The sequence below is a fragment of the Phalangium opilio genome, unplaced genomic scaffold (assembly GCF_054372755.1).
Source record: "Phalangium opilio isolate 3A_F unplaced genomic scaffold, DU_Popi_V2 ptg000042l_1, whole genome shotgun sequence".
NCBI classification, from domain to species: Eukaryota; Metazoa; Arthropoda; class Arachnida; order Opiliones; family Phalangiidae; genus Phalangium; species Phalangium opilio.
The window spans coordinates 10,588,160-10,605,740 of NW_028324166.1; the positions used below are offsets into that span (position 1 = coordinate 10,588,160).

The 17,581-nt window shown below is 37.2% G+C and overlaps 3 protein-coding genes across 8 annotated transcripts in view; 1 reads left to right on the forward strand and 2 right to left on the reverse strand.

The window, feature by feature from the left end:
- LOC149679107 (uncharacterized) overlaps positions 1-9,184 on the reverse strand; it is a 29,857-nt gene extending 20,673 nt beyond the window's left edge. For both annotated transcript variants that reach the window (XM_089836926.1, XM_089836924.1), the window contains exon 1: positions 9,001-9,184. The gene's annotated coding sequence lies outside the window, so the exon portion shown is untranslated. The remainder of the gene's footprint in view (positions 1-9,000) is intronic.
- On the reverse strand, positions 81-9,059 carry LOC149679109 (uncharacterized). 4 transcript variants are annotated; one of them, XM_089836935.1, is made up of 4 exons: positions 8,947-9,059; positions 4,623-4,725; positions 1,113-2,594; positions 81-656 (listed from the first exon to the last, which is right to left on the reverse strand). In XM_089836935.1, the coding sequence occupies exons 3-4, from the start codon at positions 1,119-1,121 to the stop codon at positions 123-125; spliced, it is 543 nt and encodes a 180-aa protein (XP_089693061.1). In that variant the 5' UTR covers positions 1,122-2,594; positions 4,623-4,725; positions 8,947-9,059; the 3' UTR covers positions 81-122. The 4 variants fall into 4 exon arrangements, with proteins under 4 accessions (XP_089693061.1, XP_089693059.1, XP_089693058.1 ...); XM_089836933.1 differs by having other exon boundaries at positions 4,612-4,725; XM_089836932.1 differs by lacking the exons at positions 4,623-4,725; positions 8,947-9,059 and having other exon boundaries at positions 1,113-1,190; positions 1,282-3,622.
- LOC149679110 (uncharacterized) lies at positions 3,708-16,686 on the forward strand. Of its 2 annotated transcripts, none has more exons than XM_089836929.1 (5): positions 3,708-3,847; positions 4,646-4,823; positions 5,578-5,883; positions 11,708-12,079; positions 16,203-16,686. In XM_089836929.1, the coding sequence occupies exons 2-5, from the start codon at positions 4,648-4,650 to the stop codon at positions 16,456-16,458; spliced, it is 1,110 nt and encodes a 369-aa protein (XP_089693055.1). In that variant the 5' UTR covers positions 3,708-3,847; positions 4,646-4,647; the 3' UTR covers positions 16,459-16,686. The 2 variants fall into 2 exon arrangements, with proteins under 2 accessions (XP_089693055.1, XP_089693056.1); XM_089836930.1 differs by lacking the exon at positions 3,708-3,847 and adding an exon at positions 4,414-4,537.
- Positions 16,687-17,581: the final 895 nt, after the last annotated feature.

The following is a 17,581-nucleotide window of genomic DNA, read 5'->3' on the forward strand; positions in this document are numbered from 1 at the left end:
ATGAAACTTTAGAAAAATACCAAAAAAAAAACCATTTTTTTGATAAAAACAAGATCTTTAATAATTTACACTATAGCAAGATGTATTTTGTGAAAATCTCCAAGGAGATGATAACAAACTATTTAACACCATGGGCAACTGGCGGCCAATGGAACAGCGGCAACTGGTCCGGGCTTGAGGATAGCCTTGGCAGCGGCAGGGACATTAGCACCGGCAGCGGAAGGAGCGACGGCGATTCCAGCGGATGGGATGTTGGCACCAGCGTTGGCGTGTCCCTTGACGACTCCAGTGGAGGCGATAAGGGTGGCGGAAGATCCGTGAAGAACAGCGGTGGGACCAGCCAGGGCAGAGCCGGTGGATGGACCAGCACCGTCGGGACCAGCATTGACTCCGGGAACGGCGGAAGTGGCCAAACCACCGGGGTTAGAGAGGATGGCTCCTGACTCAAGCCCATAGACGCCGGGAACAGCTAAGAGACCGGGAGCGGCGATTCCGTGGGAGACAAGACCGGCAGGAGCGAGAAGAGGAGCAGCTCCTAGGGAATTAATCCCGCTCAAACCATAAGGAGCTCCGAGAAGGGTAGCGGCTGGAAGTCCGTAGTTGACAACACCAGCATTTGCGACTCCGAAGGCGACCAAAGCGACGAAAAGGGTTAGCTGAAAGATACATATCCTTTGGTATTGCTTCCCCAAATACACGATGAAACCAAAAGTGCATAGACAAAAACAAAATGTTAGCTTCGTTCAGTTCCTAGCCTTAAGCGACGACCCTCAACTTAACTTCTACACGAGCCAACCAATCAGATTCAGAGATTTTTTTGGAGGTCAACGGTTTTTAGAAAATATTAGGATATGGTGGCGATCAAAACGTTAATTCTTGGTACAGTACTACGATATTGAGGCTATTCAATCATGTTCCCTGTGCTACGGTCGTGAAGGTAATCATACGCAGAGGAGGTCGACACTATTCTAAGGGTAAAGAGTCCTTTCTCATACACGGCGCGAGGAAGCTTTAATGAAGTATACTTTTTGTTCTTATCCATGCATGAGCTTTGTGAAACTCGACCAAGTCTTGGAAATGTAAAATTAATTATTATTTAAGTTCGTTCTTACTTGGGCCATTTTAAGTCTCTATTTGTACACCTTCTGGAATTCTTTCTCTGAAGCTTGGGAAATCGATCTGTATCAAAACTTTGAAAAACCGCTTCTTTTATACAAATTTCGCAAAGGGTGGGTCACACCCTGATATCCTTCACTATTATAGTTAAACAAATTTACATACCAGTTCCAGTGTTAATGAAATGGTAAACCTCTTTATAACAACCTGGAAACGCTCCAGTTAACCTTCTGAATCTATGCTATATTTGCAGCGATGTTTTTTGTTTCTTATTATTTGTACGTAATTATTTATGGGGTCGGACGTTTGTAAAAATTGCGTACAGTTCGTTGAAAATCTTTTTAAAATCCCTATCTCTCTAAGATCTCGGAATATTACCTCAAAATCTACAAAGCACAAAATCTCACTTCAAAGTCTAAAAATCTCGAAATCTTAACCTTAAAATATAAAAATTCAACCATAAAATCTTGATGTATCGAGGTTTTAACGTAAAATCACGAAATCTCAGAGCAAAATATCATAATTTCCTAATCTTGATATACCCTTTGAACCTCGGAAGTGTAATACTAAATCTGGAAATCTCCTGCTAAGTTATAAAATCTGCCCTTTAATCCAGAAATCTCTTTAAAAATTTCTAAATCTCTTGAAAAATCTCAAAATATCCATGAAAAGCCTAAAATCTCCTTGGAAATCTTCAATTTCCTTGAAAATCTTGAAGTCTCATTCAAAATCATAATATTTTATTGTAAATCTCTAAAATCTTATTCTTTATCTTGAAATCTCCTACAATATGCCAAAATTTTTAAAATCTAATACAAAATCAGCTTAAAAAACTCAAAATCTCGTTGAATACTTGAAATCTCAAAATTACGTATACTAAAATGCAGAACGTCCGACCCCTCGGTAATTTCACTGATCATTTGGGGATCACTTTGATTTCCGCGATGCCTATCCCTTGTTATCCCTTATTTATTAAAATTATACCTTACAATGCTAGGAATGCGCAGAAAAAATATTTTAGCTTAAAATTCATTTTCGGGTGTGTATTTTAAATCATTTTCGAGTTTTCTTAAAAAAGCATTTTCAAGGTTGTATTTTAAAAAAAACAAAAAGCTAACTTTAAAAGTGGTTTTTTGGCGTGGTTAGATTATAAGTATAATGAATTCAATAAAGCCATGTAAACATATTTTGTTCCACTTTTATCAATAGTGCTCGTAATCAAAATATCTTTGTATTTGGTATAGAAGTTTCCAATTAATAGCGTACTAGATTTGAAAAAAAAAAATTAGTAATTTTTATGATTTCATTAATCAGAGGGATTTTTTTAGTTTTGAAATATATTTGACTGATTTAGTAGTAAACGCAATGATTTCGTTGATTTGGTTTTCGTCGTTTGAGGAAAAGACATAACCTACCGACTGAACACGAAGTCTCGTCAACTCGGAAAATCTACGAGCGCCATCGTATGCACGATATAGCTAACAGAAAAATAATATATATTTTTTAATTTACAAATAATCTGGAATTATAGGAATAAACTATTTATCTACAACGTTTAGTTAAAACTGAAAAGTATTCAATCCTATCTTTCAATCACATATTTTACTTATGTTTATCTGAATAGTTCATAGACGGCGTGAGGTGCCGCGATAAAGTATTTAAAAAAAAAAAAAAAAAAACCAAATTAAAGGGAGGGTGTAAAAGAAAATCACGTGCATATCACCGAACAGTTATAAAAATCAAATTATATTCGGATGTTATTAATTAATTAAACGCGTTAAAAAATGTCAGTGTCGAGCACTTTGTCACATCGCAATCTAAATATATTTTATAAGCATGTTCTTCCACAACCCCCTGACGCCATTCACGAATCACGTCATATTAATCTATTAATAGTTAAAGGGCGTGGAATTTCAAAATTCATATATAATGGATTAACGAATGTTAATGTGTTCAGAGAGCACGTGACATATCACTTGTTAATTTAAACTAGTGATGGTCTTTATCGTAAAGCAACCAATGTCGACATCGATATCGAAGTTTTACTATAATCGATACCGAATTTAACCGATAATTTAAACTCGGTGAGCGAACAGAATTAATAATTTTAATGAAACCGATATCGACCGACTATCAACTAATAATTACCGATTTCTAACCGATATCGACCGACTATCAACCGATAATTACCGATTTCAAACCGATATCGACCGACTATAAACCGATTTTTACCGATTACTAACCAATATCAACCGGTATATATCGGTAAAAATCCTTAAGTAAAGCTTATATTGTTTCAAGTGAATGTCGCATTCCGCGCATCATTAAATCGTATGCCACAGAATGCCTAACACGTGCAATTTGTTAGATAGAAGGTAACATCTCCATCAACTTTAATTTCAAAAATCAATCGGAGATATTTCCTGGATGTTTCACTAGGCCGGGAAATATTATATCTTTAAAAGTCTCTAATAATATCAATTCTTTTTCATGTTCACCCTCTCTTCGAATCCACGATAAAGATCATTACATTGAAACGGTTTCAAGGTTCATATATAAAAATGTACAGGATCTAGGCCCTATCATTATACAAGTTTTACAGCTACCTTACTAACCTCCCCAAAAGACACAGATAAAAATATACGCGCGTGTTTTATTACTAAAAGAATATAGTTTTTAGTTTAATTTTAGTTAAATAGACGACGAATACAGCAAACTTAAAAGTTACGTAGTAAGTTTTATTTTAATATGCTGACAATTTTAATTTTTAGGATGGTAAAATTCAGCAAAAGTTCGTAGATAATAACAAAAAAGTATACTACGTTCACGGTTCTCAGCAGACTCAGCCTTTGGCTGTAGACTCTATGTAAAATGAGAAGCAAATGACCTTCTTCGCACCTTCTATACTAGCCAACCAATCGGATTAAGAGCTTGTTTTGTCTTAGAAACTTTTTTAAAAAATAGTACTCTATACTTCCTGGCTACTATATTGGGCCTATTGACGCGTGTTCCCAGTGCAACGGTCATGAAGGTAATCATACGCAGAGGGGGTCGACACTATTCTTAGAGGTAAAAGTGCGTTTCTCATATCAGGGATAAATGAGGTAAGATTAATTGAAAATGAAAACGGGCGGCACCGTAACTCTCCCATTGTACCTCGCGCACGCCCCTACCTTCGATAGGCGATTGCTAAGTGCTGCCGTGTAACGCCATTGTATTTGGATGAGAAATAGCTTCTCTTTTTAAGGCAGAGGGGGCGTCCTTTACGATTTCGTACCGTACGACCTAAACGCTGAGAATGCTGGGAGAACGTCGGTTCCGTAGGTGGGGATACAGAGGCAACGTTATAGATATGGGGGTTTCCACACCATCCCTCTCTCGTTCAAGCTCATATTAAACTACGCGAGCCAGCTTCAATAAGGTGTACTTTTGGTGTTTTATCTATGAACTTTTGTTTAAACTAATGCAAAACTTCATAGTCGTTGAATCGCATACATTTGATTTACTTGTATTTGTTATATTTCTTTAGACATGAGTGAGCCGGAGGAGAGCCCCCTGGTGCTAGTCACTGGCGCTACTGGTTATGTAGGACTCCATCTCGTTCAAGCTCTGTTAAGGAAGAAATACAGAATAAGAGGAACCGTTCGAAATATAAATAACGAAGAAAGAATGGAACCTTTGAAAATCGTTTGGAAAGACAACACCAAGTGAGTTATATATCAAATAAGACATTTTCGCGCTTTAAAACTTGGAACATCCATAACTAGTACTCTCTGATATGTTGGTAACGTGCGATGCAATAGACCGTTGCCTACGTTAATCAAGGCCTGTTCGCAGTAGTTTCGAAGTGGGAGACTTGTAAGAAACGCGACTTCTTATTTTCTCCCTATTTTACCGCGTTATGGCATTGATAGCTGAACCGAAACGCGCGAAAATGAGAATTTAAAATTCCAAGCGCGAGAAAATGAACATTTCAAATTCCTTAAGTCCAGCTAATAGCGCTCTTAGGTGAGAGAATTTGGCAACTTAAACGAAAAATTAAAATCGGCGCCGCGCACAGGCCTTGATTAACGTAGGCAACGAATAGACTGATAGAATTCACCTACTAGTTATTTTTACCGCAATTCACACAGAGGCTAAAAAGTGTGGTAATTGATGATTGGTCAGAATTTGTGGGCAACTTAGTAGACTCTTTTATATACTAAGACCCCTGTGTGTAGTTGGCCGTCAAAAAAATGTGTTTTTCGAAGGTGCAAATTTCAAGTTATCTATGAAATCTCAATTTAATTTTAAAATCATTCGGAGGTACTTCCTGGATGTTTCAAAACGCATATTGGACTTAAAAATAGAAGAAGAATCTATAAAAATCACTTGTTTTTAATTTTCACCTTTCCTTTAAGACAAAATGTTTTTGATAAGGTAAAAATGGAGATTGAACGATATTATAATCTTCCTATATAGCGCTCCTCTCGATGTTGTTGAAGCGGACTTACTTAAAGACGAAGGTTGGGATGAAGCCGTGAAAGGGTGCACGTTTGTCTTGCACGTGGCTCGTCCATTTCCGAACAAGCCATTCACGGATGAAAATGTCGAAATAATAAATGCTATAGTAGATGGAACGAGGAGAGTACTTGAAGCATGCGGCCGAGAGACTGCTAGAGGACAGCTTAAGCGAGTAGTGTATACCAGTAGTATAGCGGCAATACATGGGGAAAATACAACTGAAAAAGGAAGGGTTTACGACGAAAATGACTGGACTGATCCTGAGTAAGTCTTTGCATGGAAGAAGAAGGGTGTAATGGAATGGTGAGGTGAATAGGCAGACGGCTACGCGAAATGTAGGGTCACGTAGTACAGTCATTTTAGCCCAAAAATAGAGGGAACCCGCAACAAATTGAAACAAAGCTGAAAATTTCAGATCTTATAGATTTTTGGGCGCTCTTTAACGTGGTGTGGTCTCCCACACTCTCCCATTGGAGGAATTTCCGCCATATTGGAAAATGGCGGACAAAATCGAGAAAACGTTTAATAACTCCGGTTTTACTTAACCGATCAACACATAATTAGGCTTCAAATGTAGATCACCTTCAAACACATAATTCATGTCTTAAGATATTTTGTCCTACAACTAACCGGAAGTTCACAATCTGACTCTGAAGATTAGCCTCATATAAAAATGGAAATTTAAAGCATTTTATGGTTTCTATATTCAGAATACATTTCCAAAATCGAGAAAAAGTTTAATAACTCTGGTTCTACTAACCCAAACTAAAAAGTTATTAGGCTTTAATTGTAGATTACCTTCAAACACATAATTCATCCTATAAGATATGTTGTCCTACAACTAACCGGAAGTTCACAATCCAGCCCGGAAGGTAAGGCAAATCTAATTTTTGAGTATTTCGAAACGGTTTCAAGCGAAATAAATGCAAAGCGGGTTTTAAACCTAAAATATGTTATTCCCATTATATTTTTACCTCTTTAAGTGACGATGACGTCACCGAGAGGTATTATACTGGACTTGAATGGGGGGGGTGTCTGTTTGTGTGTGTCGGTCACCGCGTTCGCAGTTGGCAAATCGGAGCAAACGTGTTCGCAGTATAATTTTTGGCTTCTACTCCCAACGTTAGGATCAAGAAGTGCGTGGCGATCGGCTAGGGTTACGAGAAACTTCTAGCCTCCCAATGGCAGGGCTTCAACCAAAGGTTCATGCAATTGCGGATTTCTTATCATTTATTGTGAATCAATCGCGTTATATACCCTAAATTTCCAAAAATTGTTAAAGAGGCATACGCTAGAATTCAAACGTCAACAAGAGCTATGTTTAAAATTATTTTAGGAATTAAGTTTCTTAAAACGACTTCAGTAAAATTACGTTAAACTACTGACGACTAAAGTAATTAATATCAATTATATTTTCTTAATTATTTAAGAATAACCTCTTAATTGCGTCTCGTATCGGAGAGGTTTATTTTGGTTTACCAACTTGTATATTAGTATATTTATCAATATTGGTTAAGCTTAAGTTTAATCATAGTCCTCTACTTGAGGTTGAGCCTCAAAATCTCTATGTTTATTTGAACAAGATACTCCCTTGCATTGTCTACAAATTGAAGAACAGATTGGACCAGTTTTACCGTATTCACATTTCAAGTCACAGACTTCCTTGCATTTACGAGGGATCATCTGCAGAAGCCCAGCTGGAGCAGGTTGTAGAGTGGTAACGATTGGTTTGAGTTCAGATCCTACCTGTCTCCAACCCCATTCTCTAGCATTTAGGCTGCTTCCAAGCCACGTTTGAACTTGGTGATATACTCTATTTGAATGCTGCTTTGCTGCCGCACTTGTTGGTGAAAGAGAAGCTAATTCAAAAGCTCAATTCCATAATCTTCATTTAAAGTATACACTTGGTTTTGTCAACTTTGTTTCACACGCTTTAACTCAACTTTAGCCGTATTGACAAGTGTGGGCGAACAATGGGATATATTAAAACATTAAGTTTTATGATGGTACAAAGGCTGTTTTACCCTCTCCCGTACTATACATTATAGCTCTTGTAAGAAAAGAAACAAAATTTCTCAGTAATAGGAACTATATGTTTAATTTTGGAAACGTATTCTGAAAATAGAAACCATAAATGCTTTAAATCCCCATTTTTTATATGAGGCTAATCTTGAGGGTCATATTGTGAACTTCCGGTTAGTTGTAGGGCAAAACATCTAAAGACATGTATTATGTGTTCAAAGATGAACTACAATTTAAGCCTAACTACGTGTTAATCGGTTAAGTAGAACCGGAGTTATTAAACGTTTTCTCGATTTTGTCCGCCATTTTCCAATATGGCGGAAATTCCTCCCATGGGAGAGTGTGGGAGACCACACCACGTTAAAGAGCGCCCAAAAATCTATAAGATCTGAAATTTTCAGCTTTGTTTCAATTTGTTGCGGGTTAAAACCTATTTTTCCTGTACTAACGTGGGAAAACTCTCCTCTCCTATCGGCTCTAGCTGTAACTTGATTACTGCTCTGCGCAATATTGGGGCGCAAGCCACCTCCTTGCGCGTACAGAGAGAGTGATACATTGTTTCGCTATCTACCGCCTCTGCGCAGACGCTTTCAACGTTGGTGATAAACTCGGGAAGGAGGGGATGAAAAGGGGGAAGTTACGATTTTTCAAAGCGCTCTCTTCAACACTATAGGACCCTTCCATACACTTTTCTTCTTCCATGGTCTTTGCATGCATGAACCATCAATCTAGAAGATTTTTTTCTGCTTTCAACATCTGTGCATAGGTGCCCGCTAATTTCGGTACAGCGTAAACAAACGTGACAGTTTTGGGAAGGGTACAAAAGTATGATTTTTACCTCTCCGAGTGACGATGACGTCACGAAGAGGTATTACACTGGACGTTTCTGTTTGTGTGTGTGTCTATTACCGCGTTCGCAGTTGGGAAATCGGAGCAAACCTGTTCGCAAAAAGCAATTTTTGGCTTCTACTATACTCCCATCGTTAGGATTAAGAAGTACGCTTCGATCGGCTAAGGTTACGAGAAACGTTTAGCTTTCTAATGATAGAGCTTCCACCAAAGGTTCACGCAATTGCAGGTTTTCTCATCGTTTACCGTGAATCAATCGATTTATATACCCTTTTTCAAAAATTGTTAAAGAGGCATACTCTTGATTTTAAACGTCAACAAAAGCTATGTTTAAAATTATTTTAGGAATAATGTTTCTTAAAACGATTTAACTAGAATTAAGGTAAATTAATGACGATTAAAATAATTAATATATAATTAATATCAATTATGGTTATTTAATTATTTAAGAAATACCTCGAAATTGCGTCTTGACTCGGAGAGGTTTATTTTGGTTTTCCAACTTGTTACATTTTAATTTCCTTGAATCACATTCGCCAAACGCGCAAATCTTTATTTTTCCTATTATTAATTACTTTATTAAACTTTACTTTAAATAGATGCAAAAAAATTAACATTAGTCTCAAGGCTTAGCAAAATGAGACCAAGCGGCCATTTTACTTGTTTATATAGGCTTTCTGCAAGAACTTGTCGTCTGCTAGCTAATTATTTTTTGGGACACTTTAGCAAGAAATTTTTAACATGGGATCAGCCATTAAGATTCTGTCTGTGGTCTTCGGTTTATTCTGCAATATACTGAACTAGTAGCATTTTGTGTTGGGACGAATTTATTAGTTTTCGTCCCGCCATTTTTTAGATGGCGGAAAATTTAACCTTAAAAACCGGAAAGCCCGTATAAAGGATAAAGGGAACCAGTGTACTAAAAATAAGTGGGAAATCGGTTGAAAAGCGGGGACGTTATTCCGTAAAGAAGGTGTAGGCAAAAGAATATAGTTATAAAAACAAAAAGTACCGTTGAAAGTTGGTCCCGCCATGTTATATGAGAAGCCCTCCTTCATTCCATTAAAGTGTCAACCTCCCTCTACGTATGATTACCTTCCCGACCGTGGCACAGGGAACAAGCCGTGAATAGGCTCATAAAGTAGCAGATGCTAGCTCTAGTACCAAAAATGAACGTTTGGATCGCTATCATCATGTACTACTTTCTCTAAACCTATGACGACAAAAATCATGAAATTGTTAATGAATTGCACATTTTCTTTGTATAGCTATTCACTTTTGGTGCAGGTTACATTTCTAGCCGCTATTTTTCAATATCCGAAAATCGTTCTTAGTGCGTGCTATACTAACTTAAGAGTAACGTGCCTGCAAGCTTCTATTTCAACACGGTGTTTAATGGTCTTAGTTCAAACAGCGCAAACTAGTGGAAAATTCGAAGTTCCCTCTCACTCACAAGGTTGGGTGGGGGCCGCGATACAAGTCATATTATTTCCCTGCGAAATGCCTAGTGGAGCGCAAAGGTCTCTCCAGACTGACAAATTTTGCGCGATCGCATCTTAGGTTTGCTTGTTTGCAATACTGTCCACTTTGGGTTTTTGCTGCTTTGCGTACTCACCTCGCGAAGATACAAATTTCTTTCGACTGTTCACAGCCCACTCGATCACGCAAGTTGCACTCGCTATAGAAGCCCCTTCAAACAGCCAAAAGTCAAGAATATGACCGATTAGTACTCCTTGGTCAAACGAGTCTAAGAATTAGCATTATGTCTATGGGGAAAATGCCGTTTTTAGAAGTAAAATGGGTGTAATTTCGCTTTTTGTGGATCAAATGTCGTGAAATTTTAAGAAGAGGCGCGTAGTAACGTTTTCTAAAGTCCTACAAATTTTCAAGTTTCAAGAGTGAATAGTTTTTCAGTAAAAAAATAAACACTAGGCCCAACCGACAACGTTCGTCAAAGCAGTCTAAGAATTAGCATTATGTCTATGGGAAAATGCCGTTTTTTGGAGTAAAATGGGCGTAATTTCGCTTTTTGTGGATCAAATGTCATGAAATTTTAGGAAGAGGTGCGTAGTAACGTTTTCTAAAGTCCTACAAATTTTGAAATTTCAAGCGTGAATAGTTTTTCAGTTAAAAAATAAACACTAGGCCCAAACAATCCCGCTGATAATTACGTTCTTCATCAAAATACTGTATTTAAGGGCTTATATTTTATTTATTATTACAATTAACTAGTCGTTAAAGCTAATTGGCAAATATGTGAAAACCAAGTACTACAAGCATTGGGGGAAAAATTATTTATTTGAATAATTTGCCCAGCGCGTTTTAAAATGGCTAGAAGTCATCCAGAGTTGAAAAAACCACAAACTGAAAGTTTGATAATTTTTAGAAAAATAACTATCAGTCCTAAGCCTTTCAAAATATTTTCTAAATTTTTAGTGTACTTTAATTTACAAATAGTAAAAAAATCAGAAAGCTAGAGCTTACATTTTTCACTTTCCTATAAAAGTTTGTTCATCAACTCGACAATTTCCCCTAACATTTCAGTGCTTTTTGTCTCAAAAATCGAGACTCGTTCATGTTTTTACCAGCTTTTCCACTACACCCTCTCGATTCTCGAAAATACATGGGTTTTGAATTCTTTGGACGGGCTTCTATAGCGCGTGCAACTTGCGTGATCGATTGGGCTGTGGACTGTTCCAAGAATTTCGCTTCTTCGCGAGAAAAGCACCAATCACAGACAAGATGAAGGGTGAGGTGTGGAGAGCGTGGATTAGTTTTATTTTTGTCACTTTTTCATAATGGCGTGCATAGTGTGCAGCTCAATGACTCAGTCGAGTTACTATCAATAAATATGGACAACATTGATGGACAAGTGTAGATGGCGTAATGATTGCTCAAATTTTATTGGCTCTCAGAGCAAAATATTTGCGTGTATCTGAACAGTAGGCAAATGTTTTTCGTGATCGGTTCCGAAGATGCGAATAGACGAAAGCGCGAACAGTCGAGTGCAAGCTCAATGTGAACGAAGCTTTAGGGATTGGAATGTATAACACGTTTGTAATTATTAATATCCATGCTGCAGTCTAGTACAATTAGTTTTAATCTAAAGGATTACCATTGTAAATTTACGGTATGATAGAAATCGGTAATTTATTTGTTTTTCCGACATAGGTAAAAATCTCATGCTTTACATTCCCCCTTTTTAATGTTTTATTAGCTCCCCACACACGGAGATTTATTCCAAATATACCACAATTGCCGAAAAGCTGGCGTGGGACTTGGTCAAAGATTTGCCACAGAAACATAAGTTTGAACTGGCTGTTATTAACGGGGCTTACGCCCTCGGAGCAGTTCTTTCAAAAGATATGTGTACTGGCAAAGAATTGATCTACCGCTTAATGGACCGACGTCGGCTGCCACTGCTTCCGGAAATGCACTTAGCCATCTGCGACGTCAGAGACTTAGCCGAAGCACACATCAAAGCTATGATTGTACCGGAAGCCGCTGGACATCGTCACCTGCTCGTTAGCGAACATTTTTGGTTCAAAGAGTTAGCGACGATTCTTAACGACGAATTTGGCAAACAAGGGTAAGAAAATATTATGCACGCAATATTGTAATTGTTTAGGATTGTGTAAAAAACACCGCAAATTCCTGACACCTACGTACAGTTGTGAAATTACCTTAGTTTCTAAAAACGACCATTTTTACCGATTCAAGTTTTATGTGGGGGGGGGGGGCTGGGAAATTACAGCTCTATCGAAAATTTATTTTTCACAAGTATATACTCTATTAAATCGGGTTCAAATGTGAGCACTTTATACTTCGTTTAGGTGCTTTAAACTGAGCTAACTAATGAGAATTTATGGTAAAAGCAGGAGTTCATAATATCGCCCTTTCGGGGGGAAGTATGAAACTGGCCATAGAGCTAATGGTAAAAGCAGGAGTTCATAATAACCCCCCTTCGGGGGGAAGTATGAAACTGGCCATAGAGCTAATGGTAAAAATCGCGAACAACAACATTCTGTCGTTGCGCATAGAAAGGATTAGCCTGTTTATGGACATACAACCTTACAGTATATAGTAGTGGCTGGCATCTATGCTCCTTGGTTTTCGTTCCAAAACATCCGTTGGCCAAGATCTCCGTCGAAAAGAAAAATGGCGATATGGTGGACCTAGAAATACGATGGAATTCTTATATTAAAGATACTGCGAATAAATTTGTCCAAAACGTTTTAATTTAACCACGGAATTCTCACTCACACATATCACAACAAAACATTATTGACGATCGTTTAAATGTTTTGTAGAAAACTAGAAGCCCCGACTAAAAGCCAACTTCTTAGCCAAGGCTTAATTTACAGACGTGAGCCATTTTCCCTCCCAAAATCACAAGAAAAAAATAGTGCTGAACCGGAAGTGTGTAAGTTAATAGGCGTTGGCGCTAAAAAATGGGGTAACTATTTCTTTGGGAGTTAAGCGGTGTATGAATCCGCTGAGCTTTACGGCGAAACTTTGTTGTTACGGGTTTTTTAACCAGTTTCGTACTTCGGGTTATTATGAACTCCTGGTAAAAGTGATCCCCGACGAAAATAGGGTGATTTGAACCTCTCCGAATGACGATGACGTCATGGAGAGGTATTACAATGGACCTCTCTGTGACTGTGAGTCTGTCACCACGTTTGCAGTTGGCAAATCGGAGCAAACGTGTTCGTAGAAATTAAGCAATTTTTGGCTTCTACTCCCATCGTTAGGATTAAGATTTACGCGGCGATCGGCTAGGGTTACGAGAAACGTCTAGCCTCCCAATGGCATGGCTTCCACCAAAGGTTCACGCAATTGCGGATTTTCTTATCATTTGTAGTGAATCAATCTTATATACCCAAAATTTCCAAAAATGGTTAAAAAGACATATGATTGGATTCTAACGTCTACAATAGCTATGTTTAAAATGATTTTAGGGATGAAGTTTCATAAAACGATATTGCTGTGTTATCGGCTCCTTAAGAATTAAAACATAATAATAATATCGACTTTATTCAGTGTTCGTCGTTCTAACATATTTACAGGTTAAGGAATGACTGACCAACCCCTGTTAGCTCGTACTATTCTAGAGGGCCGGTAGGCCCTTCTAGATAAGAACCCACACCCTCCCGTAATGTTAAAGAAATAATTCACAGATTTTAGGCTTAGCGTCCCATAGAAAAAGCATGGGATTTTTGGTGTTCCACTCCATCGAATAACTCAGAAACTAATGCAAAGTTAAGGTTCGGAACACTTTTGAATTATCAAGCAACTATGGAATGTTGAACTTCTGAAGTTTGATTAAGAACAATTAAGTCTAAGTATTTTATTTTAATTAATTTATAAATCATGGAAAAAACCGTTACATATATTACACTGTTTGCATAGCATTTGTTTTGCCTCCAACGGGTTTGTGGCGAATAGGATAACGCTTCTGCCTATGGAGCAGAAGACTGCAGGTTCGAATCCTGGCAAGCTCGGTGTTTATTTTTACAGATCTTTTATACATCATAAAAGAAATATCCTATAAATACAATGTTTGGATAACTTTTTTTGTTGTTACGAATACGAGCATGTGGCGTAATGGATAACGCATTTGCATTCGAGGCAAAACATTGCAGGTTCGAGTCTTGGAACGCTCGTTGTCAATGTTTGATGAAGATTCTTAGTATATAGAAGGAGAAATTCTTAAATAACAAATTTTCAATGAAATGTGCGCGTGCTGGCGCATGGTATAGAAATAACTTTTTTTAAAACCTATACAAAATGGTTAACTAAACTTTACATTGAGAGATGTGCCTTTGCTATATTGCTGTAAAGTTTGGTTGTGGAAAAAGTACACCCCCTTGGTTGCGAAACCTTGGGTCTAACTCTGAAAATTCTTTTCACGTCGTAATGTTAAGCTCCGTAGAGATTAACAATAAGAGTTAGGATTGAGTATATATAGAAAATCCCAGACGCGATTTTCTAAATTATGGGTCATTTAAAAATTTCATTGGACAAAGTTCAGTGTGCTGTTTTTATTTCCGGCCCAGGTCAGGATAGGTGAAACTATCTCAGGGCCGTAAATAAGCACAGGACACTGGACATTGTCCAATAAATATTTAAAATGTTCCATTATTTTTATTTAAAACTAAAGGGGTCACCGGACGGTTGACCAGTAAACGTTTCCGAAGTTTTGATGGCTTGAACATTGATAAAGGATGCGCGTGAAAAACATTTGTCGCTCTATAGGATGTGCAACTCCCTATATTAAAAAGTAGACAAGTAGATACTAGCGCCACCTGGCTACCAGTGCTGGAAAGCATCGCGTGAAAAATAAAATGTAATTAATACAAATTAAGGCTGAAGGAACAGATATTATATAAAAAAGACTTGGTTTGCCCAAGCCTTAAAAACAAAACGATAAGAGTTTTTCCAGTTGACTGAAGCGTGGATATTATTTTTTTTCTATTGAATTTTAAAGACAATCCGTATTTTACTTCTCTTTAGAATTTAATTCAATCACCTGATTTTACTGCTAATGGATTAGTTTCCTATAAATTAATTGAAATAAAAAATTACTTATCTCAGATTTTTCAACAACAATTCCATTTTCCTGAAACATTTTATCATGCAGCTATTATTTTGAGGGATATCAAATTGACTCTTTCTTTTTTAATTACCGGGAATTTTCCTTTCAAAAGGTTTTAAACACAAGAAGTTTTCATAATGTTGTCAACTAAACAGCAACTCAACCAACACTTCTAAAATCTTCCCCACAAGTACTGATATACACAGTTCAATAATTGTCACTGTGCTTAAAGAAACGGACCCCTTTATTAAATATAAGAAAGGTGATAACAGCCCCCTTTTGTATTCGAAAAGACCGCATATAATACATTATTAATGAGAGTATTATTTGAAAACTAAAGTACGGGGATTAAGGAATGTCCAGTCTTAGATTGGAGCAAATTACGATTGCCACTCTTGAAACGTTCCACTTTCTCCCTTGAAAAGAGAACATTTCAGGAAAATGGAATTGTGGTTGAAAAATCTGAGATAAGTAATTTTTTATTTCAATTAATTTATAGGAAACTAATCCATTAGCAGTAAAATCAGGTGATTGAATTAAATTCTAAAGAGAAGTAAAATACGGATTGTCTTTAAAATTCAATAGAAAAAAAATAATATCCACGCTTCAGTCAACTGGAAAAACTCTTATCGTTTTGTTTTTAAGGCTTGGGCAAACCAAGTCTTTTTTATATAATTATTATATAGGCCTTCCCAAGGTACCAAGTTCAGTTCTATCATATAAGTCGATTCAGTTCAGTTCCTACATTATACAACATCTTTTCTCTTAAGCTAATTTGCAAATCGTTAGGATTTTATTAATTTCATAAATTAAGCTTGTGGATCTTTTTCACCACTCGGCCACTCTTCGTTCTTACTGCTGGTGGCTTGTCAAGGAATCGGTCTGATACCATGTTGTGTTATCGGCTCCTAAATAACACGACTAATTAAAACATAAGAATAATATCGACTTTATTCAGATCTCTGACCGCACTAATATGAAGCGAAATTTCTATTATTAGTCCAAGGTGTCGCTGACTTTCTAAACCCACATTTAAATCATAATACCTAAAACATACATACGTCTGTAGATGTACCTTAATCAAACTTAAAATTTGTGTCGTTTCTTTAAATAGGTATAACATTCCAATGCGATATGCGCCGTACGCTATGTTGTGGGTAGCTAGCATGTTCGACGAGTCAATAAAATTAGTAATGCATAGGTATTACAAAGAATACGTCTATGATTCGTCGAGGATCAAGAAAGTTCTAGGAATGGAGTTGCGAGATGCTAAGAGAAGCGTTCTGGACTCTGCACATAGTCTTATCAAATACGGTGCTGTTAAAAGAACCAAAAATTATATCGAACCTGATTATGATTTTCAAAGTTAACGAAGTACTCTGAAACATTTTAGTTCGGAAATTTAATTACTTTACGAAATCTCCCTCTAACATTGCTGAAATATTTTGGGATACTCAACGGCTGTTTTTGGGAGAACTTAATTTTAGGCCTCTTAAAGAAGTTAACTAGACCATTCCTGTTCGTGAATTATATGTATAAAACAATGACCGAAATAACAAACTGACTTTATTTAAAATAATAAAAAAATTGTGATCTTTTTTATTGCGATTTCAAACGATAGATATTAGTTTTAATCTAGTGGCACCGGGTAAATTTTTGTAATTAGTCTCTTGAGATCTTTTTTCAACAGTATTAATACAATTATCCGCACCTGCAGCTGGATGAAGTTACATGATACGTCCTATTTTCCTTTTATTATGAAGAAGATGAGCTTCTAAATTAACTGCTTCGCCTAAACTAAACCCATCCGCTCGGAAATTTCCTCCCTTCTCCATCTGCATACCTACAACTCTTGCCAACCTTATCGCCAGCACCTCAATTAAGCACAATCACAAACCCAACCTCATCCCAGGCTTACGAACAAATGTTCGCAGCCCCTGGATATATCGTTAATCGTTCTAACCATCCTATATCAAATGGTGAGGGTGTCGCTTTACTATTACAAGATAAATACCCATCGCGTCTCATCGATTCCCAAGACTATCACCCGCTCCCCCAAACTGCATCCTATGTCGGATTAGACTACTTAAATGCCTTAATTACCTTATCGCACGAAGGAGTTTTGATCCGTGTTGCCTACCGCTCTCCGACCTTTTACAATCACCATGCAACTCGTGACTACAAGTCAGCACTCCTTGACTTCCATGGCAAGGAAAATTGCTCACAAGTTCTCCTTGGTGACTTTAATTATCCTAAGTTAGACTGCAGTTGAGTCTCACACCTCTTGCTGGAGCAACTATTTTCCTGTTCCTGACTTTCGTACAAACCCAAGCTCTATCACAATTCGTCACTAGTACTACAACACACGGTGGTCTGGAAAGTCATGACAGTTTACTTGAACTCATTAAAAGTAAGGAACAGTACATATCAACGATGTTTCAACTCTTGCGAAGTTGCCCCACTGGGTAATAGTGAGCTTTATCGGTAATTTAT

Coding starts and splice junctions, on each gene's coding strand:
- LOC149679110 (XM_089836929.1), top strand. CDS start 4,648: ATGAGTGAGCCGGAGGAGAGCCCCCTGGTGCTAGTCACTGGCGCTACT. Junction 4,824..5,577: donor GTTTGGAAAGACAACACCAA/GTGAGTTATATA, acceptor CTTCCTATATAG/CGCTCCTCTCGATGTTGTTG. Junction 5,884..11,707: donor AATGACTGGACTGATCCTGA/GTAAGTCTTTGC, acceptor ATGTTTTATTAG/CTCCCCACACACGGAGATTT.